The 18,738-nt window shown below is 36.8% G+C and overlaps 1 protein-coding gene across 1 annotated transcript in view; it reads left to right on the forward strand.

Annotated features, from left to right (window-relative positions):
- The window catches only part of ZDHHC21 (zinc finger DHHC-type palmitoyltransferase 21), a 37,895-nt gene that overhangs the window by 2,018 nt on the left and 17,139 nt on the right, over nt 1-18,738 (forward strand). Inside the window, exons 2-6 of the mRNA XM_049794739.1 lie at nt 1,429-1,525; nt 5,081-5,284; nt 6,055-6,153; nt 8,950-9,061; nt 10,643-10,781. Coding sequence (XP_049650696.1) covers nt 5,131-5,284; nt 6,055-6,153; nt 8,950-9,061; nt 10,643-10,781 — 504 coding nt within the window. The 5' untranslated portion in view covers nt 1,429-1,525; nt 5,081-5,130. The remainder of the gene's footprint in view (nt 1-1,428; nt 1,526-5,080; nt 5,285-6,054; nt 6,154-8,949; nt 9,062-10,642; nt 10,782-18,738) is intronic.

Genomic DNA, 18,738 nt, shown 5'->3' on the forward strand with positions numbered 1-18,738 from the left:
TGTATTGGGTTTATTTATGAAACAGAACTTTCTAAGTATGTTTTCGGACAGTCTTGATGCAAAATAGTATACATTTTTGAAGTTTGCCTTCAAATGAGGCTATTAAAACAGTCTTTATTTCATGTTAACATTCATGGTTAGTGCAAAGCTTTCTTATTTCTCAGAAGTGACTTTCTGCCTGCCTGCCTGCCGCATTCTGTGGTCTCATTATTCAGTGGATGTCACATCAGAAGTCATATTGGAGGTGATTGTAGTGAACAAATACTGAGTTTATGACACTATCAACTGAATTGGGCAGAAATAAAAGGATTAGGAAAAAATACTGTCCAGGCATCCCTCAGTGGAAGTATTTTTTGGAGAGGCAAGAGCAGTTCTCGATTATGTAGAAAAGGCTCAGTCATGTTTTGGTAAAGCTGAAGCTTTTCACAGCCACAGCTACTGTTTGCTTTCAAATGCTTTGTGTTTGAGATGTTTATTTAGAAAAAATGGCTATAAATTAGGGTTAGAGGGAAGAAAACCACAAGACCTCCAACACAACTGTTGTGTATTTTATCCTAAATTATTTCGCTGGAAATTTTTCAGGCATTGCATGTGTGAATACTGAGTGTATACAGATATAAATCACTTAATTGCTTCTTTTCAACTGATTTGTTGTAAACCTGCTCATAGACTTTTTCCCTCTACATATTGTAGTTATTCTTATCAGAAATGATGTATCCTAGAGAACAGAATTATTTGAGATCTGTCTTCCTTTCTTTTGACATTGTATTTGGAAGAGTAAATACATATATTTTAAAAGTATGTTTAAAAAGAGAAAATTATAAATTCACCTGGTTTGTGAGTTAACTTGGAATCTAGTACTTTCTACCTAATCATCAGAATGTGCACGTGTTAGGTTTTCTTTATTCCATCTATCCCCCCCACCCCCCCCACCCCCTTCCTCCTTACCTATTTATGTACGGTACATAAACCAAGAGGGAGAGAGGAAAAAGCTCACTTTGCTGGAGAAGGTCAATATATTAACACTGTTTATGCAGTATTGCGAGAAAAGTATAATGAAAAGTATAAAACTTAATTTATCGTTACAGTAGGCATGCAGGAAGCAAGTATATCATAATTTAACTGAAATACACTGGCAGTAGTGCGGTTTTATATAGATATTTCTCTGAACAATCCCATCCTTTTGAATGTATATTCAAATTGCGAAATGGCCTAGAACTGAAATTCAAGGAATGCTAGCTAGAATCAGCATGTCAGTTCAGACATGAGAGGCAAAAGATCTGGATATCTCTGTGAATAGCTTGAGAGGAAGCTGTACTCAGTGAGGTGGGGTGTGGAGAACGGAACAGAAGGTAATCTATTATATGCTGCCTTTCAAACCAGTGATGATGATTGTTTGAGTATCGCACTCTTTTCTGTCTCTTTCAGAAACGATATAGAAGATGATGATGAAAAATCTCCCTATCTTGAGAATGGGGCCTTTTTTTGCATAGTTCCAACTTAATTGTGGAACTTGCCATCGAAGGTATGGGTTTGTGTGTGTGTGTTTGGTTTTGTTTTGTTTGCAGTTGTTTTTCTGATTATAAAAGTGAATAATGTCATGCAGGCAAAATTTAGCCATCGAATTGTAAAAATTTGGGATACATTTCCATTATAGGCATTGTTTTCTCCAGAATCTCTCTCACTGCTTATTGCTCGCACATTATACTTAGTAGGTCACTTGGAAACAAGTATTTCAGTACTTCTATCTCTCTGTTTTGTTTGTCGAGCTGTTATTTCCCCTTCTGAGGAAGTGCTGTGAAGTCATGGAATCTCTACTGCTCTGGTAAGATGGAAAACAGGTGGATTCTTCAGCAGTCAGCAGTGTTTCTAGCTGCCTCTGGTTTTTTTGGCCTCTGTGTTTCTGTCAGTCTGCATGATTTCCCCTTTGTAAATCCATGCTGACTACTCCCAATCACCTTTGTGTCCTTCACGAGTTTGGAAACAAGTTTCCAGGATTATTTTCTCTACCTTCCCAGGGATCAGGGTGAGGCTAACAGGCCTGTAGTTGCCTGGATCCTCCTTCTTGCCCTTTGAAAACTGGGTTGACACTTGCTTTCCTGAGTCCTGCAGAACCTCACCCATCAGCCTAAAACTTTCAAATGTATTTGACAGCAGCTTCACGATAACAGGGCCAGCTCTCTCAGCACTCATGGTGCCATCTCATCAGGTCCCATGAAGGTGTTATGTCCAGTTTTGTTTAAAAATTTCTTAATCTGATCCTCCCTCACTCAGAGTAAATCTTTCTTGCTCCAGACTTTCCTATGGGTCTCAGAGGCCTGGGATTCCAGAAAGCAGGTCTTACTCATAAAGAGCAAGGTGACTAAGGCACTTTGACTTTTTTGTATCCTTTCACCAGGTACCCTGCCCCATTCAGCAGCGGGCCCACATTTCCCTCAGCCTTCCTTATGCTGCTCATGTACCTGTACAAAACTTTCCTTTTGACCTTCATATCCCTCACCAGACTCAACTCCAGGTGGGCTTTGGCTTTCCTAACCCCATCCCAGTACACCCAAGTGGTGTTTCTGTATCAAGTGTGCGCACACACTTGATGCAGCCCTGCTTCACCTCTGTTTTGTTGGTAAGATCTCTGTCCACATAGTGTCAGGCGGATCCTGCCCTCCACCTCTTCCCCAGTTCTTGATCCTCAGAGAAAGTCCTATCGATGTAGTAGCTGAGTCCCAGCTTTTGACACAAGCTGCACAAACACTTGTTGGTCTGTGGGATCTGCCTGCTCCTCCTCAAGTCCTTCCCCTTCACCAGCAGGATGAAGGAGACACCACCTCATCCCCGGGCTCTGGCCCTCATACTCCAAGCCATGTAGTCATGCCTGATACGCTCCTGGCTACGTCTGTGGTGCCCCTGTGGAAGAGTAGCTGAGGGTAACAGTCTGAGGGCCAGACTGCTACCAGCCTCAGGAACAGCCTGTCCATGGTAACAAGGACCCAAGCCCCTGGCAAGCAGCAAACCTTGCCAGGTGACAGGTTGGGCTGGCAGAGGTGCCTCTGTCCCTGCAGCAAGGTGTTTCTCGCTGCTGTTTCTTGCTCTGTCCTGCCCATGCTGCCACAGGACTCGGGCACAGCCAGCTCGGAAGCTTCACTGGAAAGAGCTCCTTGTCTTTGCCAGCTGCCAAGGCTCAGAACCTGCTGTGTAGATCAGAGCTGCAAGCAGAGCAGGAACCATCGTCCTGGTGCCAGACCTCACAAGCTCCCAGGCTTTGCCAGACGCAGCATGTCCATGCCCAGCCTGACAAGCTAAGGCTCTGCCTGCTTCCCCTCAGTGCAGTGGGGCTTCATGTAGCTGCAGGGTCTTGGAGGGGTTCTGGTCCATCTCCTTTTCAGCATCCCTGATGTTACACAGTCTGCTCGCCTCCCACAGCTTCTTTGCTTGATGAGACACATCCTCCATCAGTGCATACTTAGAAAGATATGAAATGTTTTTTAGTTCTAAACCTGCTGGTTGCCAAAGCTAACTTACAACAGAGGCACATGAAGAACTGGCAGATTCAGGAGTATAATACCACATCATTTATATGTCTAGAGACTGTACATATGTGTGTAGTATATTAATACCGTGTATACAACAGCCTATGATGCATAAATACTATGTATAATAAAATTTTAAAAAATAGTAAATGTAGGCCTAAATAGTTTTTTTGTGATTATTATGAACTTAAAAACAGTTTTAAGGGCACAGTAGCTGTGTTCAGTATGCAACATGGGTTTATAAAACAAGTGTTAGCAAATTTGGTGCCTTTTTAGGGTAAAAATTAGCACTTAATACTCTGCTATACTCAAATGGGAATGCTGTTTTACTAGAAGATAGCAAGCAAAGGGTGATGATAAATACTGCATAGGAGCAGTGTGGAAAAATGTCAGCTTATTTGGGTCTGATTTTAACTAGAGATCTCGAAAAAGAAGGAAACAAGTCTAATGAAACTTGTGGGTAATATTAAGCAGAGAAATGGTGAATGCAAGTGAGGATAGACAAACATGAAACAATTAGAGCAAAACCCCTGGAAACAGAGATGTCTGATAAACAAGATGAAATTTCAATGCAACAAGTAGAAGCTGAAAGGAATGGAAGGAAATCCATCTGAAATTGTCAAGTTCCCTGAAGCCCAGAAATCAGGGAGACTAATGTGTAGGAGAGTAGCTTGGGGTTTATGTGTGTGTTGCAGTATTAAGATACGTATATGGAAGCAGCCTGGCAAAAAAACTAGCAGTAGTAATCCTTCCCTCGAGGGTTCTGCTGAATAGTGCTTATGACTTCATGCTGTGTTTTTATGAAGATCAGTTTATGAAGCTCTGAAGTTCATACTGTAGGACTTGGTGGGGTTTCTTCAGCCTAAACTAAAAAAGAGCCCAGCACACTATCAGAATGGAAACCTTGATGTTTTAAGTGCGATTAATAGTGAGAAAACTTACTATTGTATGATACGTCTTAATGATCTACATGAAAGATGTTAGGGTAGTGTGGTTCCTTTCTCTATTGCTTTGCTATAAATGCCATGAAGAAGGTTTTTTAAACAGAGAAGAATTACAGATTCCTAGGGAAGCCTGTGACTATTTTAGCATACAAGCTTTTAAAAAAAAAAATCTTCAAATATAGTTGGGAGACTATGATAGGAAGGTAGGATGAATCCTTGTATAACGTAAAGGATTCCCTGTATTTCTTGTTTGCTTTGCAAACTTTTTATTTTGATGGGAGACTTCTTTTCTGTAATGTTTATATCCTTTGCTGCTGCCATCTGGCTCACAGTTGCTTGCTTTACATATTACTTAATAGTTTTTCCAGGTACTTATTTTACTTCCATCTTGATGATAAATGTTACTTTTTAGCGAGATGTAACTAATTAATGAAATCATAAAATGTTTCTCTTCCTGGTACCTGAACAGGGTATGTGAAATGTCTCTAAGTTTTCATTTAATTCCTTAAATCCATAGCTGACAGGGTGGTTTTTTTCCTATTTGAATGTATGTGGAACCCTGTAGGTTGCATGATACTGGTTGATTTACTTTTTTTTTTTTATCCTCTCTAGGATAATCTTTTCTTCCTCGGTCGTGAGAGGTTATTAACTGTTTGTGTTCAATGGGACGACGAATTCACTTTGTGGTTGACCCCCAGGGTTGGTGCTGCATGGGCCTGATTATCTTTGTCTGGCTGTACAATACAATCTTCATTCCAAAAGTCATCCTTTTTCCTCACTATGAAGAGGGACATATTTCAGTTGTGGCAATTTTGTGTAAGTCAATTTAGCCCTTTTCTCTACTAGTGAAAATAGTATCTTTGGGCAGTAGTTAACATGTATGAGAAAGGTCAGAAAATAAGGAATAGTGTGAAGGATAAAGATAAAAGTATAAGAGTACTGGGATGCATCCTAGATATTATGCTCTGAGAAGTTGAGACACTTCATTAATTTTAAAGGTGTTATGGTAAAACTTGTTTGTGTGGAAACTGGGGAAAAGCATTGATATGGCTTTCACATCCTGTAGCTAGAACTTGACAGAATTTCAGGCCCACAACTCTTAGTGCTTGTCAGAATTTGGGGTGGTAGTTCTGATGGTTCACAAACTTGAATTTGTCAGCTAATACGAGTTATGCTAATAGGTTTTGCTGGGGAGAAGGCTTGAATTATAACTGAAACCAACTTTAAAGCAAAGATGGACTACTCAAAATGTCTTTTCACATAGAGGCTTCGAGGTGTAGAATGGCTGGTGCTTATTTGATAAGACAGTGGAGGAACTTCTTAAATACAGTAGTAAGGTCATAATGGCATCCTGGTGGTGCTATCAAAACAGTGTTCACTGCTACCATTTCCTTTCCCTCTCCCTTTTTAAGACTGGAGAGTACTTAATATTGTAGACTGTATGGTACCAAAAATATATCTGGAATTGAATGGCAAGGCTGAGTAATTTCCAACTCGGTGCTGGAGCATCTATATTTTTGATGCAGTGTACAGTAGATATTTTGTACACCTGAAAAAGACTAACAAATGCTTATTTATTTTTTCAGGTTATTACTTCTGCTCATTATTTTGTATAGCTTCATTACTAAGAGCCTCGGTAGCTGATCCAGGAAAGCTACCTGAAAACCCAAAGATACCGATTACAGGTACATAAGGTTGTTTCAATATAATTTGATGTTCTCAAAATAATTAGGAATCAATTTGATTTTATGAGATTTGATGGAAACCATGAGCTGTATCTGCTGAAGCCTATATTGTTAATGAAATAAAAATTGGTATGTTACTGTTTTTATCTTGTACATTTCTAGCACTTCCCCTTCTGTAGACTCAAAACTTCCTTTCAAAACTTCTATTCTGTCAGAAGTTTAGTTATGTAGGAACTTCTGCTAGGAAATTTTTCCATGGGAAGAACTTTTTTGCATTCTGGGCTTTCAAACATATTGCATATACTTCTGAGTTGATAATATTTAATGAAAAGTGTTTAGAGATGATTAGTCATTATAATTCTACAGCTTTTTTCTAAGTAAATTTATAAGACGTTGAAAGTGATGGTAGAAGGTACTCTTATGCTGGATTTTACTTGTGCATTTTTTAAAAAATTTTTTCAGTGACTTATATTTGTATGGGCTGTTAACTAAACAAATGTGATGCTAATTATATTGCCTTGCTATAGGGTAGCAACTTAATGTGACAATTCATTTCTGTTTCTGAATTCCATTTTCTGTGAATCTATCCCACAATTCCCATATGGTATCTGATGCTCCAGAAACTGGAGGAAATTTAAAACCTTAATAATTCTCCACAGAGAAAGCCAATATTTTTGTGAACTGTTTGATGCTATTAGGTGCTTGTCTAAAGCATAGAGCTTTTACATAGCAGTTTAGAATGGAGTAAGGCTATTAAACGGTATGAGCTTTGTCACATAAACAGAAAATACTCTGAATGTAGAAAGCTTATCAAATGCAGTGAGGTGTAAATACTTCAGTCTTGTCTTGCAGCGTGGTGGATGCCGGGAGTAACATTTTGCTCTCTCTTCCTGATGTTAGTGAGAATCTAGGATGATGTGTTTGGAAACATGATTTGTTTAGCATCAGCACTGTTGTTACAGTGGTGTGGACAAACTAGGCAGCAGATAGTTGGAAGAGATTTATCTCCCTGGGATTCAGAAGTGAAACACTGATATCAGAAAATCTCATGTCAGTGTTCTTTCTGCTCCTGGTAACTGATACTTTGATTCAGTAAAATGGAAGGTGGGTCAGACTTTGGGTTCTGCAGTCAGAGTTCTTGCTGCAGGAAGAACAACATGGAATCTGCAACCTGAACTGGAGAATGAAGATACTCAGTACAGTTACAGACAGTTGCATTTATGACTGAATGTTCATTTACTTGCAAAATACCAGGACCAGTGCAAATTCCCTTTGAGCACAAATGTTTCTTTCTCTTTTAAGGGATCCCTTTGAATAGCTCTCCAACCTCTTCATGCTCCATTCATTTCATACGGCAATGATACTTCATAGATACTTCTGAAGATGGAACACTTAGGCTTGACTATGACATTGATTAATATGATTTGGTGTGTGCTATGTCAGGGGTTTTCTACCTTCTGAAGTAGCCCTTCAGTTCGCTGGAATTCTTTAGGTTGACAGGAGGATGCATTTTTGCGTGGTATAAATTGTATTCAAAAATGAGGTTGGGGTGTTTCTGAACTCTGCTGGTAGCTACCCTATTAGGGAGTGACACCTTTGTGACACTGTATTTATGGGAACAGATTGTAAATCAGTTTCCATCTGGCATTATTACTAGTTTAATGATCTCAGATATTGGGCTTTGTTACTTCCAGTGTCCAAATGTTGTTTTGCAGCAAGAAAGACAACATTAGAGCTGCCTGCAGGTGGCTCAGAAGTGCTAAATTTAACTTTATTTTGTTTACATAGGAACAATGCTTTACCATATAAAATTTCAGAATGTCCTACTGTAAAAGCTAAGCTTATTTTTTTTCCCCTGGGATTTAAGAAATTTCTCTGCATCAGAAAAGCTCTATTTACATAGAAACAACTAGTCAAAATATTTAAGATTCTCAGTCATGCACCTATTTTCCTTAAAGACAGAAAATATATGCTTTTGTGAATGGAAGTATTACACTGTTAGTGTGATTTGTTTCCCATGTGAAGATGAACTTTCTAAATATATAATTTGAATGCTTATTTTCAAAGGCTTCCTCTAATTTGGATGGTGCAATTTGAGATAAATAATAGCTAAGCTGAGCAGTAGTAGGTACTGGTAGTTTCAGCTACTCAGTATCTCTGGAGATCAGCATAGAGAATCTCACATTGGGCATCCAAAAATATTGTATCTTTTTAAGTACAAGCCTATCCTCTATCTGGTCTTTGGTTGCCTTATGTGTAAAATTGCATGATGTGAGATGCATGTCTTAAAATGCTTTGAGATGGAAGATGCTCTTCAAGTGTTCATTGTGTATTTTATTTTTGTTAGCTAGCTCTGACAAATTTGAGTAGCAGTATTTCCTCAGGAGGTTTTGGAATGGCAGGGAGATTGTACGATGCTTCTGTCTAGCAGATAGGTTTTTTCACAGTAGACATGTAAGAAAATAATTGAATTACGGTCTTCCTTGTTTGAGTGACAGCTTTTGTGCTGTAATAATTACTCCCTAGAAAGACATAGGAGGAGAGATGATTTTGGAGAAGAAAACTGGCACAGAGTGGCAGTAATATCTTCCAGTTTAATTAAGATGACAGTGGGAAAAAAGTTTTTTGTATGCTGCTTACATATAAGAACGTAATACAAAGATTCTCTTTGAATCACTAGGGTATAGATTCATCATGAGCATGCTGTACTGAGTTTAAATCTTTCTAAAGTGTCTTTCTTTACATTTTCACCTAGAATGACAATACTAAAGTGTCTTTCTTTACATTTTCACCTAGAACGAGAATACTGGGAATTATGTAACAAATGCAATATGATGAGACCAAAGCGTTCACACCATTGCAGTCGTTGTGGACATTGCGTGAGGAGGATGGATCACCACTGTCCATGGTAAGACCAGGACATTTGTTCTAACAATCTACTGGTTTAGTGAATCATTTCAAAGTTCATGGTCTTGACTATTTGTCATATTTCTTTCTCAGTAGTGCTTAATCATTTAGGCATTTAGAGCAGGGAAAAAACAGCTTTGAGACTTCATATGTCTACAAGTAAAACTGACAGTAAGAACTGTTGCAGTATAACCTGTTAGCATTGTCAAATTGTTATGTGCCATATAGTTTTGCAAAATTCACATATTTTGTTTAAAGAATTGGAATTTTCACTCCTAAAACTGATCAAAATAATTGATTTGTACATTGAATATTTATTTAATTTGTTGCAATTTAGTTTCTGATGCTGGAAAAATTTTTTTTTTTCGTAGGAAATAGACAAATATTTATGTTTCTTGGATTGAAATAAAAGATTACAATTTCAACATAAGAGGTGATGCTCTTTATAATAATAAAAACAGATCGTGGTTTCAGACAGTTTTTGGTTTTTAGTTTACCAAATTGCTATGCTAAGTAGAAAATGTTATTGACTCATACCATGCCCCACTTGTCATAGCCTCACTGATTTTGTAGTGAAATTGCTTATTTTAGTGTTCTTTAACTAGTTTCAGTCAAAATGAAGTAATCTGGCTAAAATTGTCTATTTAAACTGATTGTTTGTAGCTTAAAATGAACATAAACATTTCTGTCGGTAGTTCTGAGGTATCATTTCCAGCAAGACAGCAATGATGAACTGCAGAGGACAAAATTGACACCAGGATCCTCCTATGTTGGTTTAGCCATTTTTCAAACTACCTTTTTTGTACCTTTTTTTCAAACTACCTTCTGAAAATAGTGCCAGTATAGTGCTTTTTGTCATTATGGCTTAGCTTGGTACTGCTGTCTGTGCCAATGCTTATATGAAATTGCAACCCAATCACATTTTTTGCATCAGCATAACTTCTGTGAAGCAGACTAAATGTAGATTTCAAAGATTTTGAATCTCGTGCTTAATATTTCTAGAATCCTTGTGATTCTCTTACTCCTTTATGTTATATGCAGAAGGAGTTTCTGAATAGAGATGCTTGTTTTGTCTTCTGTGTCTTAGGGTCCTTCCTAAGCCATGCTTATTTCTCATTGGAGTATGCTGTGGTCACGTTTATTTCAAGCCATTCATTTGTATTTCCAGCTTTCAGACTCAACATAGTTCACAACCAGTGAAATGTGTTGAGTTGCAGAAGATAATAGGTATTACTGCAAAACTTTGCAGACTTTGAAAAAAAAATATTGTTACTTGAGTATTACTTAAAATCGTAGGAGTATCTTTGTTATATGAAGATACAGAGAAATATGTCTCCTGTTCTAAGCAGTGATCTCAGTAACGCAACCTACACTTTAAGTGGCAGTATAAGGAAACCATGCTTTACAGTAACTGCCATCTCTAACATAGAGATCATCACTTTGATTAAGGATGGAGTGATTAGTCAGGAGTTCTTATGTTTGCTCCATAAATAATCATAACTTATCTTATTCACAATATCATAACTGCAGTGTTAACATCTTTATATTTCTGTCTTTATATATACTCTTTGTTTCTCTACAGGATTAATAATTGTGTTGGTGAAGACAATCATTGGCTGTTTCTACAGCTGTGTTTCTACACTCAGATCCTTAGTTCTTATACACTGATACTTGATTTCTGCCATTACTACTACTTTTTGCCTCTGAAGAAGGGAAACCGGGTAAGAATTAGTTTTCTCTATGAAGTGAATAAATAGCTAGTACTGCAATGTAATTTATTTTGGTATCTAGTTACTACATGTTTATGCTGGCTCAGTTGTTGACAGTGAAGAGAGTTCAACTAGATGTATGTTGTCAAGTGAGAAAACTGATTTATGGTAAGTAACACAATATTCTAAAAAGGTATATGATTTCTGTGTGTTAAAAACACAACATTAGTTTTCTTAGAAATCTAGGAAGGGAGGACAGAACCAGTTAGGTTCTTTTAGAAGTGATTAGTGAATACTGGGAAGAAGCAAGGTAACTACTTTAGGTATATTTAAATTTCTTTTTAATCTCTCCAAAGTAGATTTATGCAGCATATATATCTATCCTAAATCCCTACTTAAAAATGCCGATATTGCCAGAAAAATGAGAAAAACATATGATCATTCTGAAAGGAGAAAAATCTACATTGGTTGAGAAGCAATATTTTGTGTTGCTTTGAAAAGGTCATGTGGGTTAAGGGAGAATTAAGTTTGGTTTATTTTACTTGGACTCTATGCCATTATCTTATTTCAGCATCTTGTCATCAGCAAAACACAGTTGAACATACAGACAGAGAAAACGCAATTGGAATAGATTTGAATAGAGTAAAAATTATGGAATTTCTTCCATTATGGTATTGAAGTTGTAAAGTCTCTGTGTCTGGTACTCATTTATGTCTATTATCTGTTCTGTTCAGAATATTCAACAGGTTTGCTTGAAAGTTGCTGAATACTTGAAAGTGTTAGAACAGCAAAGCTGATATTCTTTCTTTTGAAGAAAATGTTACAAGATCTTGCTCATAAAGAAACATAAAAACTTCTACCCCAAATTTAAAATGGACTTTGTATTTGTACTGGACTATAACAAATATAAGCGCACAAAAGAGAAAACCCTAGAAAACAAGTCTAAAACATATTCAAAGTTAGATAACATTCAGGATGTCCTAAGTGAAGAGACTAAGACCATCTCTGAAATTGGTAGTGTACTCTAAATTTTGTTGAGATTTTTTCCAGTTACTGAAGTGCTGCAGACTTGTTTATTCCATATTGATGTGACAACCCAGTATACTCTCTGCTGGTGATGTCATATCTGTCTTTCAAGGCTGCTGGAGACTGGCCACTGGTTGTGGGTGAGGCAAATCCTGTTTTCCATTTTGATGAACAACTTAAGTTTGTTATATTATTTTGTATCCTAAATGGCATAAAATAAGAATATTAAACTTCCTGAAAAAATCTACTTCTGGAAAAGAATGGGGCATAGCCTTCCAAGCCTCTTGTTTGCTCCCATATCAGTCTGCAGGGGATGTGATATTCCCAAGAAAGTGTATGTGAAGATGATGTGTCAAAGGAGAGCTGAAAATGTAGGAAGACTGGACTCCTTGGATCATCTAGAACTGATAAAAGTGTTACATTCAAGTTGATAGATACTGGCTTTTTATTATGTGGAATGTACCAAAGTTGAGGATTTTTGCAAATCTCTCTTAAAATAACTTCTATTCTAAAAGAATTTCATTTTTTAGTTTTTTCACCTATATGAATATTTCCATTTAAGTGGTTTAAGGGGCTCTAGAAATATAGAAGAGGGAAGAATTTGCTGTCTGCTTGAAACATCTTGCCACAGACACTGCCCTGTAAACTGAGACAGACCTGTAGAATGTGTCTCTTAAAATGGAGTACTCATATTTTTCACTTTTTTTCCAGTTTGTTGCAGATGGGCTTTTCATATTCACTTTGTTTTAACAGGCATTGTGAGATTTGAGGGAGCTATTTTGATTTGTCGTAGCTGCATTCAAGTTAAAAGGGATATGAAATTGCAGTCTTTCTGTATTAGTGAAGAAGTCTGTTGTCTAAATAAAATTTCGTATGGATATGTTACGTTTTGGGTTTTTGGAAAGTTAATGTTTTTGAAAGGTAACTAAATGTAAATGCCTTTGCTTCTAGTTTCAGGAGCTTTGTAAACTTATATTTAATTTATAAACTAAGTTAGCTTACTATGTTTCTGGTCAGACTAATCTTACACTTTCTGTATTCTGAAGGCTTCCCATGCACAGGGTTTGCAGGTTTCAAGCACAAAGGCTTCTCAATAATACTGATCTGAATGCTGGATTGGGTACTGCAGTGCATCTAGAAGGAGTGTTATTTTCCGAAGATAAAATCTTTGTATGAAATTGGCAGTGCTTCTCAAATAATGTAATTTACTGGTAGAATATTTCCTTTTTATTGTGGCAGTCCCCTGAATGCTCTAACTTACTTTAAGTAACTACACCATGTTTAGATAACAAACCCAAGTTCTGTTAGCCTTGCTTTTTAAAAGCGAGATGAAAGGGAACCAAATTATTTGCTTGGAGATGGTCTGTGCAAGAGAGGAAAAGGGAATTCATGTTTACTTCAGACAGTTTACAACCTCTAAAGAGGTAATAATAAATAGTTATTAATAACAACAGTTCAAAGAATTAATACTTATGAAACTTTGTTCTTGATGGTTTAACTGGGTTAACTTCAAGTCTTCTGGAGGGACACCTACTTATAATATCTACCCTTTAGAAGATGCCTAACGCAATCATTATTTTAACCCGGTTTAATGTAGTTGCCTGAAGAGTGGATCAGGTTCCCATGCTTGGCTGCCTAAATTTACACAGAGTCATGGAAAAAATGGAGTACTTTGTTCTGTTTAGTTTTGTTTAGTTTTAGCTGTGAGGTTTTTGCCTTTATCAATCTGCATATATGGATACTTCAAATGACACTCTTCCTTTTGAAAAACTGGATCTGTGTTACAGTATCTAACATTCTGCGCGCCAGAGAGATAACTATGATTACACTGTATAGCAAAACTTAGTAGACATAGCAGATCTGGTCTGTTCAGACCTTTATTAAGTCTAGTATTACACTGAATAGTATTTAGCTTTCTCGTTTTTTCAGTTGCAGGATTGGGGGACCCACACTGAAGAACAGAAAATAAGAATAATTTGTTTGGCTGTCTAGTCTATATATCTTCCTGGAAGATGACATCAGAGTCCCATTAAGCTGATTTTTTTAAAAGTGTTGCTAAGGATATGATACTGTATAACTTTGTGCCACAGAATAAATTGTCAGAATTACCTAATTTTGACATCAAATGAATAGGACCACTGAGAAGGTTTGCCTAATATTAGTTAGGTTTTTAGGCAAACATCCTGCAACATTCTTTTAGTCTTTGTATATAAATTAAAGCTGAAGTACCACAGCATTCCAGAGCCCACAGTACCTTCTACCTTTCATGGAAGTGATATTCTTTGTCGAAATTTTGGCTGTAACCAAGAGCTTGCATTTTCTGAACCAACAGGGGCTAGTGTTTAGCACACAATCAAAAAAATGGATAGTTTTTTCTAAACAGCCATCTGGAATTACCTTATTTCTGCTGATTAAAAATACTTGTGAATTTTTTGGCAGTGTGCCTTCATCTTAATTTATATTCTTTGGATATAAAATAGTACATGACACAGAAGCTGTAGAATTAAAATTGCTCTTAATGCTGTTGTGAAATAATAAATTTATCACAATACTGATTAATGCATTATGAAAATATGATCACTGTATGCATGTTAGTATTTCCTTTGAATGAAAGCTTGTGCTTTTAATTTTAGGATTAGGGAAGAAAAACCCAAACACTTTTAATTAAGTATGCTAAAGTAAGGGTGAAAACTTTGTAGCTAATGGAGAAAGCCATTTCAATAAAGATACCATCTTTCAGCTTCAGGTCTTATAGCAGAAAATCGCTTCATAGTATTCTTGGTGTGTGTAATTGATGCAGTCAGAAAGATGGATTGTGGTTATTACATCTGTTTGTCCAGCAGGAGGAGTACAATTACTGCTGGAAATGAAGGAAATGGTAATTAAATTGTCTATGTGAGATCTTAGCAGAAGAAAAATATATAATTCAAATAAAACAGCATATGAGTTCCTCTGCTAGCTTTGGTGATTTTCAGAGGCTAAGACTGGAACGTTCTTAATTTTGCATCTTCATTAAAAAACATCAAGGTCAGGAAGTCTGCATCTTTTAGGAAGTATTCAATCTGTGGATAGCGAGATGAGAAGAATAAATACTAGTCTTCTCATGACTACAGTTGCTCTCTACATGGCTGTGCTGGCACAGATTCTAGACACAGCTGGTCAAGTAGAAGCAAAAATATATGCTTTGGCAGTACATTTTACCTGATTCATAGAAGGCTTTTAATCTTTTCAGCGAAAGAAGTTTTGGTGATACATTCTGTTTGCTAGAAATATTGCTAGAATGATTGTCATAGCAAAAAACACTGACATAAAAAAACCTAACCACCTTTGTCTGGTTTAGTTTTATTTTGTTCCTGGTTCTGCAGTTATCCATTGTATATTATGAAAGTTTTGTTATTTAACTAATTTTTAAACTGTTCTGAGCTCTATTGGTAGAGGGGGAAGGAAGCATCATGGAAGAGGCATTGTGGCAATATCAGCCTGCTCTGTCTGACACTCAGCTTTCCCAATTCCAAATAAAAGGTGTTGGGAAATATTCACTAGACTTTGTGAGAAGATTCTTTACAGTAATATTTATTTCAATATTATATATTAACATTAATTAAAATCTGGAAATATGTGTCATGCAAAGTCCATTTATACTGTAAAGACAATCTAAAGGAAACTTTCTTTTAGGGTTATGAAATGACCTACAGGATGTGAGTTTTTAAAAAAATAAAAATACATCAAAATTTTCCTTCTCAGTGTTCTACAAAACCAACCTAACTCTGCTCTCCTCCTGTGTAATTATAAGGACATCATATGAATATTGAATTAGGCTTAGAAAGTTAATACATTGTCTGTAGAGAAAAGATAGGAGCAACTGAGAGGATAAAATTTTGTTATAACTTAATATACTGGTATTGTCATTTTTATGCAAAGATTGTATGGCCTTTTCTTAAAGTTTGTTCTGGTCTGAAATGATTTCAAAATTATCACTTTGGATTGAACTGTGTGTAGGCAACTGGTTTCGGAATCAGAGTGCTATTCCCATTTTCTCTTTAAACCAAATCAGTCATGAATCAGACTGGAAAATTACTCATTTAGCAAACCTGAAATAGTCCTCAATCAAAAAGTGCTTTACATAAACATCAGTTGTTATTAATAATAAATATCTCTACAAAAGTGCTTAATAGAATGCAGCTCGTGTTCTGTGAATTAATTTTCTTCTTTTTTTTTTTTCTTAACAAGGAAATTTTCTCCCTTGTACCTCTCCTTCCTCTTTCTTCCTGCAAAACCTACAGTCTGTATTTTTTGTTTTGTTTTTTTGAATCCAACATCCTGGCTTTGTTCTGTATTCTACACTGTTTTTATGGTAGCAGAGTTGATAGACTGACTTAATTACCAGACTGGGACAGACATCCCGGGCATTTGCAACTGAGAACAGACAAGCACGTTAGCATGTGTTACATGAAGTATCCCTTCCCCAAGAGAAAGATGGAGTATCCTAGTATATTTTGTTAGTATATAAATTTCTGTGTATATCCTATTTGAGTAAAGAATCAAAACTGAATAAATGAATCTTACACTGTAAATGAGAATTTATGAAGGTTGTTTTTCACTTTGTCTCTTCTGGAACAGATACAATAGTCCTGTGTTGGTCCTGCTGAAACCTCTGTCTTCTGTACAGAGTATGCTGTTTTTAAACGAATATTGTAAACCCTTAGAAATAACGACCCAGTACTGCAAATGACAGAGACCTGTTAAATGTTTTCATGCCTTTTTTTTTTTTTTTTGTGTGGTGGTGTTAGTAGGGTAAAAAGAAAGTTGAATTTGGAAGCAGTGGTCATATAATTGATTATGATCTTGAGTTCGACCCATCGTTGTTGTTGACCTCTCTCCTGTATGATAGCATAAAGCTATAATAGCTGTTTTCCTAGTCAATCGTAGCATTCATTGTAGGGATCATCCGTAACAGTTGATGCTCACAAATGAAGACATGGCATGTGTTTGCTACAGCGTTGAGGAAGTCTCGTGTGAATGTGTCATGGAGACTGGCTTTCTGTGGAATGTTTTGGTATTGCCTGGTAAGATAAAGATGCCAGATCTCACGGTTTGTAATCCATTCCTCAACATAATCCTACAGAGCTACACTTTGTTTCTTATTTCGTGACAAGTTTCTATTTTGCACATTTCTATCCATTTTTGTAAGTGGCCAAGAATCCTTGCAGTTTGACTGGATGAAGTAGTGGCTAAAGAGACCTTAAAAACCTTTAGAACACGCAACAGCCTGGGGGAGGGCACATCTGAGCTGCCTAGGAAATGCTAAGAAGAAAGAGGATGGCAGCAACCCATGTGAACTGAAGTTTTGACAGAGCAGTTAGGTTGTGATGTTGACAAAAAGGAGAGGAGAAAGGGGCTACCTGAAGGGCAGCTTTCACATTGTTAAAACTGTGCATTTAATATCTGTTCCAAGGCCACATACGTCAGCCTGGCCCAATGTGGAAAAAAGCTGCTATGGGACAAAACCCTATTGTGCCATGAGAGAGGGTTCATGCATTGGTGATGTTAGCTTATGTGTGCTTATGCTTTGTGGCTCAGTCTATGTAGTTCTTTCTCTTAGCACAGATAGTGTGATTTTGGAGGTGGGGGGCAGGCTGTCTCAGTCCTTGCACTGCACTGAGATTGGTGAGTCCTAAATGGTGTTTGAAAAAGAGGATCTGTTCAAAATACATTGAAGGAGGGATTGATTAATTATTGACTAGTCCTGGGGATTGATTTATTATAGTTGATTGGTTTTCTTAGCTGGGAAAAATGTTTTTGTCTGTTCCGAGAAGGAAAAATACAAATGAATTGAGTTGAGCTGTTACGTAAAGCAGCAACATCCTAAATGTATAATTATTACTATTACTGTGATTTAAATGGATTTTTTAAAATGGTCTTTTTTTTCCTATTTTTGTGGAGTCACATGTTTCTGTTTGAATATAGAATTGTGAAAGTAGCTCTGTTATTAAAGGTCTGATTACCAGAAGACTCTATTCCTGCATATACTTTGGTTTTCTATAGAAAAATGCTGTTCTGTCTACAGATGGCTAGGTGAGCCCCCAGTATTGATTTCCAGGTCACTGTTGCCTCAGAGACTTTGATTCCCCTACCGTTCTGTAATGGCTGGAACAAACATTGGTGATGTCACCTCTTCTCACTAGTAATTCAGCAACCCCCAGTCTTTTGCAGTAGATGCTTCATCTTAAGGAAGGAAGAAAAGAAACACAGAGTAGTATTCCTTGTTCTTCACTTCAGTATGAAAAGTCTTTCCTTTTCTGTACCTCTAGTTTTAACGTGGGTTAGAAAGGCCAAATGCAAAAAGCAAACTGCCATCTTTACACTAGGGTTTTCTGTTGTCATGTGTTGAGTGGTCTGTTTTTCCTGCTGAAGATGATGCTCAAGAGAACTCTTCTAATTAGAATGTTGGGGGAATGCTAAGAGCTGTGTCACAAACTCTTTTTTAATGGGGGAGTGTGATGCTAGATCCAGAATGTGACTTCACTGTTGGCACTCTTCTCTTATATTTCACTGTCTTCTGTCAAGTTGAGTTTGAATACATTAAAACATTTCTGATATTGTTAAATACACCTATGAAGATAGGAAGGGAAGCTATTTTACAGCTAGAACTGGTGTCTTACCTTGGTTTTCTTTAAAGCTTTGGTGGGCTCATGGAAAGGGGAATAAAGATTCGTATGAATGCTTTTATTTTTATTTGATTTAACTTTGAATTAAGTCATTAACTGAGTAAGAAGACTTTAAAAAAAAAAAGAAGAAATTAAGCATATATATTCTACAGCAGCAAGAAAGGCCAATACTAAGAAGAGCTGGCTTACCAGTTCAGAAAAGACTGGTGATGTTTGCTTTTTGTTTTAGCTGATTAACTAGTGGTTTCTATTTGTTCATTAAATACTGACTTTCT

The sequence above is a fragment of the Accipiter gentilis genome, chromosome Z (genome assembly GCF_929443795.1).
Source record: "Accipiter gentilis chromosome Z, bAccGen1.1, whole genome shotgun sequence".
NCBI lineage: Eukaryota > Metazoa > Chordata > Aves > Accipitriformes > Accipitridae > Astur > Astur gentilis.